Source organism: Heteronotia binoei, chromosome 1 (genome assembly GCF_032191835.1).
Source record: "Heteronotia binoei isolate CCM8104 ecotype False Entrance Well chromosome 1, APGP_CSIRO_Hbin_v1, whole genome shotgun sequence".
Lineage (NCBI taxonomy): Eukaryota > Metazoa > Chordata > Lepidosauria > Squamata > Gekkonidae > Heteronotia > Heteronotia binoei.
The window spans coordinates 66,913,870-66,931,645 of NC_083223.1; the positions used below are offsets into that span (position 1 = coordinate 66,913,870).

Here is a 17,776-nt window from a genome sequence, read left to right on the forward strand (position 1 = left end):
TGATATTGGATTTATATCCCACCCTATACTCTGAATCTCAGGGTGGTTTCACACAGGAGATTTGTCCCAACCTAGCCCTGCTTCCCATTTGGATTAAAAGTGCATGATCACATGAGCACATCTGCCCTCCAAGCTGCACCCATACTCACTCAGTCTCCAGATGCCTCATATCCTCATTAAAAAGCTACCTGGATTTTCCCAGTGGCATCCCCCTGAATTGGACTTAGGTCACATAATGTGCTGCTGTCTGAATGTCCCAGAGCAACTCGTAAGCAGAAGAGATGTGTGACTGTGCCAAGCTGTTTCCGGCAAGGTCAGGGGTTTTTTCCCCCTCACCACTCTCCAAGGTGTGCTCCGCTTCTCCAATTGAGCACAGACACGGGGGCCTTTTTAAAACAGACAACCCTTTCTGCAGTGGGTCTGTGGTTGAGCTGGGCTAGCAGTGTAAATGGGCAACCATGGATCACTGCCAGGATCCTGCCGCTTCAGCAGCAGTTGTCTGATAGCCTAGAAATGGTTCAAACTTTAGCAGATTTTTTTTTTTGAATGGGATAAGATCATGTCAATTTCACAGTGTGAAACCAGCCTCAGAATCTCAGAGCAGTCTGCATAAGGCAACCTCATGTTTTCATGTATCTTGAGATAAGGCATTGTAAAAGAATGGAAGGGAATGGCTTGAGATAAGGCATGATGAAATAATGGAAGGGAATGGGAATGCTTACATTTTTTGTGGCCACTTGTTTTTATTCCACGTTTGCTCCACTAATTATCTTTGATATTCCTATTAATTTAAACTCTTGAATGCTGGAGTGGTGAGGTAAACTGGTAGAGGTAAAATAGCTAGGTATAGTTGCATGGAAAGGTAATTGACAAAGGAAGGGTTCAGTATTCCTTTCCCTTCTAATCATCCCCTTTTGACGGTACTTTGCAAGGGAGAAGTGTAAGTCTATACTGGAAAAAAGGGTTTTGTTCTTGTTGCTGTTGTTGTTGCTCAGGGTGGTATATAAACTGCAAAACTTAAAAGCAGTAAAACAAACGGTTCCAGATGGTGTCTGATATCAAATTATCGTAACCCCAAGGGGGAAATGAACAGCGAAGGGGTCAGGCTATTTAAAAAAATATTGCTGCCCTCAGCCATAAGCCTGGCAGAACATCTCTGCATTACAAGGCCTGTGGAACTGCAGCACATGGATGTCATTTGGCAGAGAGTAGACTGCAAATACTTAAATAGACCTCAGGCCAGACCAGATTAGCAGATAGATGATGTGTACATATGCTTGTGTTAATTTGCATGTTTAGCAAAGGCTCATGGGTCAATGAGAGGTGTTATAAAGTGGGGCTGGGCTAGCTGAAAGGATGAGATTGATTGAGAAGTGCTGAAGGTCGTGCTCCCTGAAGGGCAAAGTTTGTTTTACTAGCTTTGGGTCCCAAAAGGACAGAAAAGACAGAGTGAAATTGCTAGCTGGTAACAATTGAACAATCTTCCCTGGGAAGCTGCAGTAGCTGGGAAGAGCTGAAGAGCAAGAATTGCTGACCCGCTGAAATCAGCACCCTAGTACAGAACTGCCCTACTTCTTTTTTGTCAGGAGGAAAGGGAAACTGCTCCTAGGACAACAAACAGGCTTGAAGACTCATCCAGCATCTTCATGGGAAGAGTTTCTGCTCTTGAAAGAAGACCTTCTTGATATCTTGGAGTCTGCTTCAGGATTAGCTGCAGAAAGAACACGCACTGCTGTCTGGCACCTTCAACAAAGTTGATTGTGAATAGGACTCTGCCATAGGACGGTTAGTGAACCAGAACTGATATCTTTGGGAATGTTTTCCACAGATGCTTTCTGTTGTATTTAATTAAATTGGATTTACATTTTAAGTTCATGAACATTACCCTAGACTTTGAACCTGGCCCTTGGAACCCAAGGGGTTACAGAAGGAACTGATGGGCCTTTGTTATATCACACACAGCAGTCTGCAGCTTGCTTCTGGGTGGCCTCTGAGAGGCAAGAGGCAACTTAACCAACATATCTCTAGCAAAACATACTAAAGAGGAAATAAAGGAAAGCAGAAGAAGCATTCTTTAAAACTTCAGCAACAATTATCCTCAACAGGCCTAGGCATTTCCAGTTTTACAGCTGTTGAAAAGCATAGTGAAGTTCATCAATAGCTCGCTCTGTGGCAATAATTGGTAAATCGATATTAACTGGTAGAAGTTAACACAGCAGGACTCTGTGAAACTGAAAGATCTTTCAGGTTTATACACTGTTTATCAAGAAGTTTGTCAGTCTAATCAAGTCTTTGTTTCCCCCCTAGTTTCTAAAACTAAAGATGGTTCAAACAGACAGACATTTAATTTTCTAAGAAGCAACAGAGATTACGTTTTAAATTCTTGCTCCCTAAGAATAATCCAAGTAAACCTTTCCAGTAAATTTGCCTGTAGCCATAGCAACCAAGAGGAATGTCCTGTATCAAGGGCTATGCATTACAGTATTAGGTTATTACCTATGTCCAGCTAGATAAACTTTTCACCCAAGTCTGCTGATGACTTGGCTAATGGGTCATCATCTTAATACTTCAGTCAATTATTAACAACTAGGAGTAAGGCCTGTTGTGAAGAAAAATACAATGGACGCTAGAAGGAAGCTCTGGGTGAGTGCCCCATCCACCCTTGTTGTCTTCCCACCTACCCAAGTGAAGGCATTCACCCCCCAAACACACACACCTCAAGAAGAGTGGATCTCTGCCATCTGGAGAGCAGCTGTAATTCTGAGTGCTCTCCAGCTGTCACCTGGAGATTGGCAACAGGATGCCATCTGGAGAGCAGTTGTAATTCTGAGTGGCCTCCAGCCCTCACCTGGAGATTGGCAACAGTGATTCCCAAGAAAGAAATGGCATTGTACCTGTCTGAGGTCCCATCCCTCCTCAAACCTCCCTCAAGGGGAGCTGATCTCTGCCATTCTAAGTGATCTCCAGGCCTTACCTGGAGATTGGCAACAATTATTCCTCAGAAGGAAATGGCTGGTTTGGAGGGTGGCCTTGTCTGAGGCGCTGCCCTTCCTCCCCCCCCCAATCCTCTCCAGGCTCCACTCTTCAAATCTCCAGGAATTTCCCAACCTCCTTCTCAGCCAACCATCCTGGGATGAGGCTGGGGAGAGGAGGGAGACCCTATCTCCTTCTCAGCCAACCATCCTGGGATGAGGCTGGGGAGAGGAGGGAGACAGGGAGTGAGGAAAGAGGCAGGAAATACAGGAAATGTATTCACTGGCTTATTTTGGTGGCCTTTGGAGGCTGCCTGTATTGGCAGGCCGTCTGTAGGGTTGCCAAGTCCAATTCAAGAAATATCTGGGGACTTTGGGGGTGGAGCCAGGAGACTTTGGGGGTGGAGCCAGGAGACATTGGTGGGAGAGCCAGGAGCAAGGGTGTGATAAGCAAAATTGAATGCCAACGGAGTTCTGGCCGTCACATTTAAAGGGACAGCACACCTTTTGAAATGCCTTCCTTCCATAGAAAATAATGAAAGATAGGGGCACCTTCTTTTGGGGCTCGTAGAATTGGACCCCCTGGTCCAATCCTTTTGAAACTTGGGGGGTATTTTGGGGAGAGGCACTAGATGCTATACTGAAAATTTGGTGCCTCTACCTCCAAAAACAGCTCCCCCGGAGCCCCTGATACCCGCAGATCAATTCCCCATCATTCCCTATGGGAACTGTTCATGGAGGTGCATAATAGCTGTGGGGGTGGGGCTTCCCCCCGCCGGTCAGCTGGCTGGGGGAGGGGGGAAGCCTGTAAAACCATGGGATCCCCCGCTGGGACCTGGGGATTGAGAAGCCTAGCCGTCTGTGGGCTGTTGATAGGGTGGAAAAGGTTTGTTGCTGGTGGCGGCCACAACACCTTTTGTGAGGCTGCAGTACAGTAGCAGCCCTTTCTGAGGCCAGTTGACAGAGAGGACACAGAGAAGAGTGGGATGTGTGTCTCTCTGTGAGGTAAGATTGCTTTGGGCAGTTTGTTCAACATTCTTGAGCCTGAGTAGGCAGGGGCAGGGGAGTCTGCCAGTGGGAGGTGAAAGACTCTGACTGAACTGTGATCAGGCAATGGTTTCTGGAGTGCCTTGCTGTCTTCCCACCCACCCAAGTGAAAGTATTAATCCCCCCCCACACACACACCTCTACATGGGAAAAAGACAGTCTTTCTTCAAGGAGGGGAGGGAGCCAAACACCTGGAGGTTGGCAACAGTGGTTCCCTGAGATGAAATGGCTGGTACTGTGAGGAAAGCCATTGCAAGCCTCCCTTTCACTCCCTCTGAAGTGGCCCCTCCCTGCTGTGAATGAACATTCCTTCTCAGTTGAAGACATGTTAACTGCTACTGTTTGTGTGAATTAAAGGACAGAATGAAATAAAAAGACTGAAAGATAGAGAAACAGAGAAGAATGAGAGAAGGAACAGAAGGGGGAGGTAGAAAAACGAAGGGGAGAATGGAGTGAGAGAAAGAAAAATGAGAAGAAGGAAGTTAGACAAGGCCCTAAGGAGCGGCAATAGAAATCAGTAAGCTCGCAGCAGAGAACTGTCTGCGTCAGAGGTCAGTGGCCATCTGGTGTTCTTGCCTGAGAGGGCTGGCAGTGGGCAGGGGAGAGCATAGGGTGGGGGACAGGACAGTGAGCCAATGTGAGGCCAAAGGGGTTGATGGACACGTGATAGGCCAGTGGCTCATGGAGTGCAGGCTTAGCCAATGAGGGGCCTGGATTTGGCTTCAACAGAGGACTTTTAGGCTTTTATTATAAAGGATTAGCTAACACATTCTTTGAAAAAGAATCTCATGCCATTCATGCTATGTTTGTAAGACAGTTTATGTTTTTTTTCCCCCACCCATTGTGTAATTAGTGCTTCGTTTCATAATGGTAACCTTTCCTGGTCCATAAGCCATAGAAAGACTTTAAATCTATAACCACAGCAGTAAACACTCCCATCAAATACTGTCAGTTAAAAGCCTGGATGAAAAGCAACATTTTAACCAGGTTCCTAAGGCAGGCACTAGGACTAGGTGAACCTCAGCTAGAAGGAATTTTACTTGTCTACCTATTTATTGTCCCCTTTCTCCCCAATAGAGACTCCATTCAGTTCACAATACAAACACAGAGGAGGAGAAAAAGCTTCTGGATGCAGAACAGGTCTTTCTTTCTCTCTGCCAGCGGATTTTCCTCCTTGATCCAGGATATGACCCTAATGTGAAAAGCTGAAAGCCCAAAGTAGGGATGCTGTGATCTTGACAGCCAGTGTTCGTCAGATGAACAAAACTATTTTATGGTAGTGATTCTAGTGAGCTGGTCTCCAAAGTAGCTCATTTGTACAACAGACATCCTGAACTACTTCTGCACTTGTGTGTGGCTGCACAGCAGCTTTGGGGCTTTCTAGATGTCCTAGTTGCTTGATTTCTGTGTCTAAACAGATGAATCCAGTCACTGGTGAATGGGTTGTTCTGGATCCAGGAAGGGAGTCCTGGAGGAGCATTATACAAATGAAGGTACACCTTGAGGCAAAAGTTGGAAAAGAGTTTTGGGCTGTATCCAGCGGTGAGGCAGCAGTGGACTCTTTTGCCACTGCTTCCAGTCATTCTGTGTGCAGTGGTTTGAATCGTGTCGCTGACCTGGCTGTTACATTGCAAAATCCTGATCACTTGGGCATTGATAAAAAGATCTCTCCCAGGCTATCCCTTTCTTCCCCTTAATAGAGTTAAAGCACATCAGTGCCTGCTGATCACACCTGCTGGGATTGTGAGGCATATGATTCCTCCATATGTTTTGGTGGCCTGTTGTATCAGACAGAGGGCAGTACATCCCTCCCAGTCCTCTTCTCTGCATGTGTATAAAATCAGAAATAAACTTGGAAAATAGTGAGTCTAACTATGCTAATAGAGGAGTTATGCGGGGTAGTAGAGTACCAAAAAGGCCACAAGAACTTTATCTCTGCCTGTTTGGAACCAAAATACACATTTGTGGTTGCACATTGGTTTGCTTGTTACTTTGCTTCCTTGTGCTGCCTTAGTTTGGGTATGTACACCAGGTTATCTGGCCTTCTGGTGATCTTTCAACTGCTCTGGTGCTTGCACAGTTGCCTGTTGCATACCCTGCATAGTTACATTTCAGACCAATCTCTTTAAAGATGAAGTGATGGGTGATTTTGAAAAGTTGGTCAGCACACCCAGGCAACTGCCACTCATGTGTAGTGAGAAGCACAACACCAGTAGCTTTAAAAAACACTGAAGGGATGGTGGTTGGTTCTTTTTCACACTGTATGTGCCACTGCAAGAAGAAAAGGAAATCCCCTAAATGGTCATGATGAGGAAGATTGGGGAAGGGACCATAGCACCTTCTGAGGAGTGAATACTTTGTGTGTGATTATAGTGGGGGGATAGTTGTTACCATGAGAGTAGATTGGTAGCTCTGTGACAGACTGGCTTCACTGAATGTGCACTCCAGACACTTGTGGGGGTATTATCTGTGATTGTTCCATTGTTGTGATTGGTCTTCCCTTCTGAGAGGAGGGAGGGGAAATTGGTATGCTGGGTGTGGGAGGATCATGCAATCAGCACACCAACCTGCTTCCCTATAATTCTGATAACACAAGATCCTTACACCCGTGTTCAAACCGCACTTCTGCTTCCTCAGATAAATCTATTCCTGACAACTGCTGAGCTGGTATTAGTTTCTGTAGACGAGGCAGACACGACCTCATGGTAACGAGGGAGATGTCTTCCTGTGAGTGCTTTGTCTGTTGTGATGCGGTAAGCTGAATTATTTTTGGTGTGAGTGGAACAGGAATGAATAAACCCTTGCTCAGAGAGGCAAGGCAGAGCATTTTCTCCTCAACACGCGTGTTGTGTGGATCATTCTAACAGCTGGGTCCTTTGGCTACTGGCCTGGCATGGGTGGGTGGCTGCCACTGTGGCATTGGATCTGATTTACCAGTTCTTCTCCTCCCCTCTTGGCACTTGGGAGGGGAGAGTGGGCAGTGGCACATGACATGTCCTTTAACTATTAACAACCAATATATTATGTTCCTTCCTAAAAGTGGGACTCAGGTAAGCTTTTTTTTTTTTTAAAGAACAGTGTTCTGTGGTCTGAATAATGATACTGGTCCATAAGAGTTATTAAAAACTTTTTGTGGTATATTTGTTCATCTTTCTTGAACATGTTTAACGTGGAGAATGGTTGGCCAGACTACTCTACCAGTGCAATTATTAGCAATTGGACTTAGTTCTATTACTCCCTTAAAACGAGGGACATGGCAAATTGGATTCAACTGTCCAGATTAGTTCCGGGTGAGTAGCTGTGTTGGTCTGAAGCAACAGAACAAAGTTAGAGTCAAGTGGCACCTTTAAGACTTACAAAGTTTTCATTTAGGGTGTGAGCTTTTGTGTGCATGCACAATTTCTCAGAATAGAATGGAAACAAAAATAACAATCTTAAATATAGAAGGTGGGCAGTAAATTAGCATAAAGAATAATGAAGGGTTTTTTTTAGCAGATTAAAAGAATAATAAGTTTTAGGGCTTTTTTGTAGCAGGAACTCCTTTGCATATTAGGCTACACACCCCTGATGTAGCCAATCTCCAGAGTTCACAGTAGGCCCTGTAAGAAGAGCCCTGTAGACTCTTGGAAGATTAGTTACATCAGGGGGGTGTAGCCTAATATGCAAACGAGTTCCTGCTACAAAAAAAAACCCAGCCCTGATAAGCTTAGTTATATGGCTATCACCTCTTAGGGTTCAACTGGGGGGGACAATATCACAAGGACATAAATATTTTGGGCGTGCAAAAGAGAGTTTACACTAGGCCCTGTAAGAAGAGCCCTGTAGGCTCTTGGAAGATTGGTTACATCAGGGGGGTGTAGCCTAATATGCAAAGGAGTTCCTGCTACAAAAAACAGCCCTGATAAGCTTAGTTATATGGCTATCACCTGTTAGGGTTCAACTGGGGGGAACAATATCACAAGGACATAAATATTATGGGCGTGCAAAAAAATTCAGGAATATTTGGATTCAGGGGTATTTGGGGCTTAAAAATTTATGAGGCCGAATATCTCCTAACAGCAGATTCAGTAGCTGAATCTGATTTGAGAGATATTCAGCTATTCTCAAATATATGGCCCCATTATACCCTATGGGCCATTGAAGTAAATGGCAAAATAGGATATAATGAATTGTGGCTGAAGGGAGGCGGTTTGAGGTAGAGGCTCAAAATTTGCAAGGCTGCTGCAGGAGCCCCTCCCCCACAGGACCCCCAAGTTTCAAAAAGATTGGATTCATTTCAAAAAGACGGGACACTAACTCAGTTTAGAGGGAACACTACCCACATGTGTGTAACATTAGGCATGAGGGGATCATGCCTTAAGAGTTTATTTTTATGTGTTCTCAGAAACTGTTATTTCCTACTGGTGAGATGTGTTCAAGAACATTAGAATAGCTTCAAAATGACTAGATTTCAGAACAAAATATACAAACAAAAAAGCAGTCAAATTTGGAATTGGGATTCTTTGGGGGAAAACAGAAGGTCACAATGACTGCCTTAATCTAAATCAAACAATTATTAACAAGCCATGCCCAAAGAATTGAAGTAATTCTTTGTCAGGCTCCAGTTTACCCTTCAGTACCCTTTTTGGCTGAATTGCAGGTAAGATTCAGATATGTGAAAGGAAGTGTATTCTTCTGACTTAACCTGGACTCCCTCTCTTCATCCTCTCACTTATCCTTCAGCATCACAAGACATGTCTAGCTCTTCTTCCCTAGCTGCCTTGCTTCCTGCCTTTTAAAGGATACCTGTGGGTGGGGTAATCTTGGGTTCATTTAAAGCCTTATGAAAAGGAGCATGGCTCTGACTAACAGAGATCATTGGGTTCTCAGCCCAAGCCTCACCTTCCAGCATCCCTCCCTCCCATTACCATAGAGGGCCTCTTCGGTTGCTTGTGCTGGTTTGGGAGGTGTGGGGATGCTGCCAGCCTCATCTGTAGGATCACCTGTGGTTTGATGGCAGCACCCCACATCCGTTCATGGTGTGGAGCCTCCCATCTAAGCCTCCCGATGCTATGGCCCACTAAGTCCTTTCTCTCCTGTTGTGAGGCAGGGCTTCCAATGTCGGCTCACTGAAGTTGTTCTGGTCATTTGGCAGGACCTGCACCATCACCTGAGATCCTCTACATTTCATAAGAATATAAGAAGACACCTGCTGTATCAGACCAGTGGTCCATCTAGTCCAGCATCCTGTCTCACACAGCGGCCAAGCAGGCCCTCTGGATGGCCAACAACAGGGTGCAAAGGCCAAGGTCTTCCTCTGATGTTGTTTCCTTGCTCTGGCATTCAAGGGCTTATCTGAATGTGGAGGTTCCCCTCAGCTTCCCCTTAGTGACCATGGCAGGCAACCATTGATAGACTGAGGATAGTAGCCATTGATAGACTGAAGGTAAATTCAGGGATGGGGCATTCAATCCCAGACATACTTCTTATAGTTTCAGAGACAACATCTATCTGATTTTCCTTTGACCATGACAAATAGCCAAACCAGTTTGAACTTTATATATCTCCAGAACTCTGCCTTGAGATGATTGATGAATTTATAGCTATAAATACATAGATAAAAATATGTGATTAGTCTAAGCTTCCTGCCACTCCAGGGTATTGTTATGTACTATTTATATACAAAAAAACCTTAATGTAGAAATTATTAAATAAACCTAATTGACTTTGAACAAAATTATGATGATGCTTAGATATTCTCAAAAATGGAAAAGAGTGCTCAAACAAATGCACCCTTAATTTAGAAGAGAATATATTCTGTATAGTCTGAGATTAAAACACTTGCAGGTAATGGTATGTTCCCTCCATTCATTAATATTAATATTAGTTCATACTGCCATGAATGCACATTGTGTATTGTTATTTTTATAAAACATGGTGCATCGGTTATATATGAATATACACACAGGCACCATCTGGATAAAAGAATGAAATGAGATTAGGAACAATGGGAAATCTGAAGCTAAAAGGAGCAAAAAAGAATAACTAGGCAGCATCTATAAATGGCAGAGAAAGACATCTTTTAAAGTTGGTGGATTAAGGCAAGTGCAGCTGCCTATAGCCCCAGATAAAGATGCCACATCAGGGACTGACACAGAAAGAAAGAACTGAGATAATTTAATCCTTGGCTGTTTGTGCCTTCCTGTGCACTGTGTTTCAGCACAATATTCATCCTCAGCAAAAACACCAATAATTTGTGCCAAGTCCTTTAATCCTCTTCTTCACGCTTCTTCCACTTTGTCTGACTAACATTATTTGTCAGTCCCCAAGGCCTGTCATGTCGCTTTCCAAGCATGTTTTGTATCCTACTATTCTCTGCTCTCAGGCAAAGAGAGAAGAGAAACCTTCTGTGCGCCAGTGCATTTAGCCCAATCAGTTCAGAAAGTTTCATTCCTGTCTTGCTTCATGCATTGAGAGCAGATCATATGCTTTCAGGCTTTTTCTATATTGATCATGATATCATATTTTTTTCTAGGATTGCCACATTCAAAATGTTTACCTTCTGGCAAATTATTTGCTGTTTGTCTTGAGTTGTTTCCTTTTTATGGGAAATTTTCACCATGGATTCTAATTTTGTTTTTTGATATTTGCTTAGTTTTCACTTTGATGTCGCAATTTATTTTTACTGTGTCACATGCTTAGCATTCACTTGGATGACTTAAGCCACTTACTATTCTAATCCTTATACTGTAATTAATTTTATTGCCTGGTGCAAATGAGCATGGGGAAAACCAGTTGAAAAGAGATCAAAAGCTGCATCTATGCTTTACTGCTCTTGCAACAATATGCCTGCTAGATAAAATGTAATCGGCTAACTATATATATACACCACCAGACATGTCCTATCCACTTTTATGTAAATGACAGCAAGCTAAGAATATTTATTGTTAATCTGCTGCCGTACCCATGAGGATAAGTTCTCTTCATAGTTCATAGAAATGCAAAGAGGAGATTTACATCAACCATTTCAGTGTACCCTGAATATTTTAAATCTAGACAGAGCTAAAAGTCTATATGGGAGCAATTGCAAGAAAGTAGGAGTTTGCAGATGGAAAGTGTTTATGTTTCTTTTCTCTTTCCAAAAGTTTAAAGCAGAATAAAACCAAACATTTAAAAACCTTTATTGCTGATCTGTCATGGACCCTGGTTTGATTTTCGGTTTAAGTTGTTTAAATAATTGTCTATATTGCTGACTTCCTTTTTTGGTAAAAATGCTACAATTCATTTAGAAGTCTTTTAACCAAATGAATATTATGACCTACGTGTGGTTTTCATCTAAGTAGGTTTATGGCACTGGTCCACAGAGTAGCTGTTCAGTTTTGTTTTGTTTTTTTTACTAAGATAAAACAGTCATCCAGTTATATGATACAATTTGAAGAAGAATCCCAGCAGAGATATAATAAAAAATCCATATTACCAGAGTTTATATTTCTTGCACTGTTGACTTAAGTATACAACAAGTACATAAATGTCTTGCTTTTTCTTGCCTCTCAGAAAGGCTTTGCTTGGCTGAAGTTTTCAGACTGCGAACTGCTGAATACATTTACCATATTAAATTACTTACACGGAATCCTTCAATTATACTGAGACACAATCCTTCATTCAGACAGTTGATGCTGAGCAGCCCACAGTAGTCAATTACTTCCGCACAGTTCTTTCCAGTGTATCCTGGCATGCAGCTGTAAATACACAGCAGATTTCAGAAGACTGAAATTTTGAAATATTAATTCCACTGAACTAACTTCCATAGTTCCATCAAAGCATGCTGTTCTAGCAACAATACAGTTCTTATTAAGTATGCAAAACTATTGTAGAAGAAGAGCAGTCATTTTCTACCAGACAGTCAAAGCTAGATTAAGTTCCTATTAGTAAAGAATCATGGGCTTTGTCTTTTATTGATTAAAGCCCCTTTGGTCTGAGTTAAATATAACTTTCTAGAAACTCAAGCACAAACTCAGCCTTGAGCTAAACAAATACTTAACAGCATACTCTCTATAAAGAGTTTGGAAGCTCTCAGAATAGATAGCTCCATTACTCAGAAATGACAGGAAATTATGACAAATTAGATTTGGAACAGATATCTGATGATTATTACTGTGTAACAGCTATGCTAAAAGTATTCCATAATGATACATGCTTGCTTGAGAAAACTATGGTGAGGGCTTCTATGAATGGCATGGCTACTGTTTTATTTCCTTAAATATAATTATAGGGTTTCTTTTTTTGGGGGGGGGAACCCCTAGCAATATCTGCTGTCTAGCAGCACTTGAGTCCCAGTTTATGAAAATGATTCAAGTGTTACCTGGACACACAACCAGCACTTACTATTAGAAAAAGTGAGTTCTTTTCTTTCCAATCCCTGATGTCAGGCATTCTGACATTTTAAATTAAAATGTGTGGTTTAGGGAAGGTGGTTGACATGGTCAACATAAACAGCAGTGCAGATCTTGCTAAAATGATCTGCATGAATGATTTAAACATTTATAGCAAATATTTGTTGCAAAGATCTTGGACTTCATACATCCACACATGTTAGAATGAGAGTTAAAGACAATAGCTAAAACTATACATGTCATAACTAACAACCAACAGTAGAGAAACCGAAACCATACAATACAGTTTTGACTTTGCCCAGGGATCCTCGCTATCACGTAAACTGACAGAAATAGCACCAGGAACATCACTGTTACTGTCAAATTATGTCAAATGTGAATTTAGAATTGTTTTTGGATAATGTTGATTTTAAAGTCTTGTATATTTATTGTATTGTATATTTTATGGATGTTAGCCGCCCTGAGCCTGCCTAGGCGAGGAGGGCAGGATATAAATAAAATTTATTATTATTATTATTGTTGTTGTTGTTGTTGTTGTTATTATTATTAGTTTCTTAAAACAGGTCAGTAAGACCTGGACTGGAGACCTCTGGGATGCTTGAAAGAAGTTCTTCTAATAATCAGTTCTTTAAGCTAGTTATAAATGTAATGAATACATTTGGAGTGGAGAGAGTAACTGCCAGGATACAGGAGTGAACATACACACATACACTAGGTACAATACAGAAAGAAGATTGCTGTTTCTGTCTAATAATATACTGAACAATTCCTGGCTTAATAATCCAAAGAGGTTTACAAATTAATCATACATAATGTGTGTTTCCTTTATACCCATTATTTTCAGGAATAGGTTGAAGATCTATCCCCATCATATTCTGAGGGAGAATTACGACTTCTGGTGGGAGTGGAAGCACTTCTGAAGCAGGTCCCTGACCACTGCTTTCCAGCAGGTTCTGGATCTGCTAAACATAATTCCGGGGGAATTTCAAAGTTCAGGAAAGGGTGCAAAGCAGGGATAGGCACGAACTGAGCCTTGAACGGCAGTCTGAGCATGAACCAAGCTGGTTCAATGTTTCCCAAACCAGGGGTTCAGGAGAATATGCCTCCATGAACCTTCCCCAGATCTCCTGAACCTCCATGGAGGTTTGTGAGGTTCAGCGAGGGTTTGTGCAGGCTCCAAAGGTATTTAATACCTGAGTGACCAGAAGGGAGTTCCAAAAGGCATCTAAAATGCTATTGGAGCCCATCACCGCCCACTGAGTGAGCTTTGAAGGCATTTAAATGCCTTCAGAGCTTACTTCCAGGTTGGGCCACCCAACCAAAAGTAAGTTCCAAAAGCATTTTATTTCCTTCCGTGCCCACCATCACCTCCCCCCCCCCCAAGTGAGCTCCAAATGCCTCGCTGGTGACAGGATGAACCATGGACTGATTCATCCAATGGAGTTTGGAGTTCATTAAAACCCTGAACCAGTTTCCCAGTTTGTGTCCTTTCCTAGTGTAGAACACTACCTACTTGCCCTCTTTGGCTTTTTGTAGCATTTTTATGCCATATGCACAAAATTGGCACAGGAATCAATTTTAATAGCAGTCTTTCTATTGAGTGCTGTTTATGTGGTTGAGAGAAACAATAAGCACAGATTCACCCAAATGCGAAGAAACTATAAAAGAAGCTTGAACTTTTGAATCAAACCAGAGTTGAAATGAAATTCAGCAGCATCTCTGCAGAGCATTAGACATTGTTCAGACTCACATGTTCTTTCTGCAAGCATTTTGGGGCTGGAGTTTCCACACAGCCAAACAATAGGAAAGCTAATAGACATTCAGAAAGTTGTTGGCAAAGACAGTTTAAAGTATTAATCATACGTGCCCAAAATAGTTTTCTACTTTGTGATACTTTAGTGCTTTAGAAAATATAGGAATCAGCAGTGGATAAAAAAAAATTGCTATAAACCATTGTGATTAATATAGCAAGCCTGTAACTATCTGTATTACCCCTTAAATTTTGACATTTGAGGGGGGAAATGCTATATTAGATTTTTATCACACAGCTGTATATGATATAAAGACCAAAAGGATGAAATTAGTGTACAAAGTAGTCATATATCACAACTGAAGTGAGGAAAATTAAATTGAATCTGTTTGGCTCTATGTTTAGAATTGAAAGCAACCGTTCCCAAACAAAAAGGAAGAATAGGTTCATAGCTACCATGAATATAGATTGAAAATATCTTCAGAATGAGCAGAGGATAGTGATAAACTACAGCTAGAACCAGATAGATGGAACAAAATTGGGTAAGTATAATTGTTCTTCGGGGGTGGGGAAGCAAAGACTATGATGCAAAATAGTATCAGTTATTTGCTAGACTGTGTGATGGCAATGCTGTGGAAAGGTAAGCCATCTTTAGGAACATGTTTTAAGGTTCCATGAAAGACTAGGGAAATGGAGAACTTGACACAGATGTAGAATGATAGTGAAAGACATATGACTTGGGACTTTAATACATTTTCTCCCCCAGGTAGGGATATACAGAAGTGGATGCAGGTATGCATAGGCACATTCTATTCACAAATACTGCTCAGGGCAGTTGTGCACATCTTACAGCAGGTTGCTCTATCTGCGTAGCCTTGGTTGGATATCTAATAAGATGGCCATTCACTTGCTGAGTGGCATGGGGAATAAACAGGGGGCTGGAGTCAATCTTTGTCTGTCCTGAACATCTGACCATTGTAGCTGGTGAAGTGACCATGGCTATTTGCAGCATCCCAGCATGAATACTCTTGGATCATAACTGATATATATGGTTTCAGAAATCAGTATTCAGGCATTACCCATTTGCTCTCCCCTAGCATGTGTAAGTGGGTATGTATAAGAAATGCCCCTGCATCAGAACCGTAGGCTTTCAGCAGTGCAGTTCCACCTCCTACATTTATTTTATTTGTTCACACACCTGAAGTCATGGCTTCTGGTCAATATCCTGCATGCCCCCCATGGACTCCCTGAATATACTCCATGCCCTCAGTAGAGGTCAGTCACCAGAAGTCACTGGCCCTACTGGGAGAATGCAGGATATTCAAAGAGCTTGCCCCTGCTTCCAGCTCTGGTATTCCAAGGAGTCTCCCATCCAAATATTTGCCAGAGTCGACCTTTTCCCAGTCTGGAAAGGTGATCCAGAAGTGTATCACAATCAATGGTATCAAAAGTCACAAAGACATCCAAGAGAATTAACAAGGTCTACCCCTTTTCATCTCCTCCCACTTCTCTTTTTCACTTGCCATTCAATGTCTCAGGGGGTAGATTATTGATCTAGTCATTGATTTGATTGATAAGGCTCTAGGTGTTAGCAAACCATGTGCAGGTTATGGAGAGGGAAGTCCAAGGTTTAACTGATAAGCAGCCTGAGACACCCACAGAGTAAGGGGAGGTTTACCTCAGCCAAATACATATGACTGATGAGCCTCAAGGAAATATGTTAAGAGAATGCTGTTGGGTCAAGGCAGCTATTAATAATGTTGATTCTAGAGGGGGGTGGGTGAGTAGTATCAAGTCTTGTGTTTCCAGTCCAAGATTCATGGATTTTGCTGTAGGATGCTTTTTCTGTGATTTTTTTTGGTACTTTCATTATATGACCAAATACAAAATATATTTATTTGTATTGTTAAAAAAAAAGTGTATGAAGACTCTGCTTAAATTCAATTAAAATATAACCATCCAAAACAGGAAAAGAAATTCACAGTCATCTGGTCATATTCCTTTCCAAGCTTCTTACTGGCATTTGAACCCACCTGCATACTGAGTAGCTTCTTACAAAACAATATATATATATATATATATATATATATATATATATATATATATATATATATATATATATATATATATATATATATATATATATATATATATATATATATATATATATATATATATTAAGGGATATGGATGAATCTGAAAGATTTCTAAACCTAGGTGAGATTGGGGGGGGGGGGGTTCTCACTTCACAAATCGTCCCATTACATTTTGTAAAACGCCGTAAAAATATATGTATATTCTCAAGTGGTCGTTATGTTCCTATCAAGACGGTTTTTCATACTATTATACACATAGCCTGTTAAAAAAGTAAACTGAAAACTGCAGCATATTGTGTATGCATCATGGTTTGAATACATCCCAAAGTCAAGAATGGAAGAACAGATCAGTAATGCACTACTGCCTTTCCAGAAACAAGATGGGCAAACCCTCATAATCTTGAGAGAAATGTGGATAGGGAAATTTTCATAAGCATCCTGTTGTAATAAATATGGGCTTCAGTACAGATGACATTTACTAATATATTTTAAAGAAAACCACTGGGCTGGGGAGAACTTATTCTTTTCTCTGTCTCTTTTTTCCCCTTTGTTCTAAAAAGCATCATTCTTCGTTTGGGTAGAGTTATAATAATCCCTAGAAGAGTTATTTTAAATCCCAAACCATTTAAACTGCAGTCATAAAGAAATGTGCTGTGAAGTGGCATTCTGAACCTGCCAACGAGTATTTAAGTAATAATAAATGTCATTGAAGCAACTTCCTGGCTGTTAAAAACAAGCTTTAAGAATGCCTGAGGCAAAGCAGTGGCAATTTTAACAAACCCTTTCAGAAATGTCCAGGCCCTGCATACTCTGAAAATGATTTCTTCTGGCCTGCTCCAAATGAAGTCCAAAACTTCTTCTTTTTTTTCAAAAAAGAAAAAAAGAAAGAAAGAAAAGAGGATCCTCCAAACTAGTTAAGCCCAAATAACAAGACTGTGCTGATTATGTCAAAGCAACAAAACGACACTGAAGGGTGTGAACTACTAGGTTGGCTTTGGTGGTGCTCTTGAGTCACATCTGGGTTATGGTGATCTAGTAGGGTTTTTAAGGCAAGAGACATTCAGAGGTGCTTTGCCATTACCTGCCTTTGTGCAGTGACCCTGCACTTCCTTGGTGGTCCCCTATCCAAGTACTAGCTGGGTCTGACCCTGCTTGGCTTCTGAGATCTGGCAAGACTGGGCTAAGACCTTACATACACACGAAAACAGAAAGAATAAGGACTAATTAAAAAACAAAACAAAACCTGAATTGTTTTTTTTTTCCCCCTGGACTGATGAATTAATATCAAAATTGTGGCACAGATACAAGTGGGTTGGAGCCAGATTATATTTTTCATCAGCTGATGCAATCTCACTTCAACTGACTGATCTCTATTAAACGCTACTCCTACGGGATTGGAGGGGGGGGGGCTGAAATAGAACATGAGGGCGGTTTGCAGCTGGAAGACAAAAGCGGTGGGAGACTGCCAATTTTGTCTGGATCCTACCCAGTATATTAAAATTTAATATAAAATAAAAGGTAGTATCCTGAAACTAAATG

The 17,776-nt window shown here is 41.5% G+C and overlaps 1 protein-coding gene across 1 annotated transcript in view; it reads right to left on the bottom strand.

Annotated features, from left to right (window-relative positions):
• The window catches only part of LOC132569389 (protein eyes shut homolog), a 219,377-nt gene that overhangs the window by 85,253 nt on the left and 116,348 nt on the right, over positions 1–17,776 (bottom strand). The window contains exon 5 of the mRNA XM_060235435.1: positions 11,623–11,737. Coding sequence (XP_060091418.1) covers positions 11,623–11,737 — 115 coding nt within the window. The remainder of the gene's footprint in view (positions 1–11,622; positions 11,738–17,776) is intronic.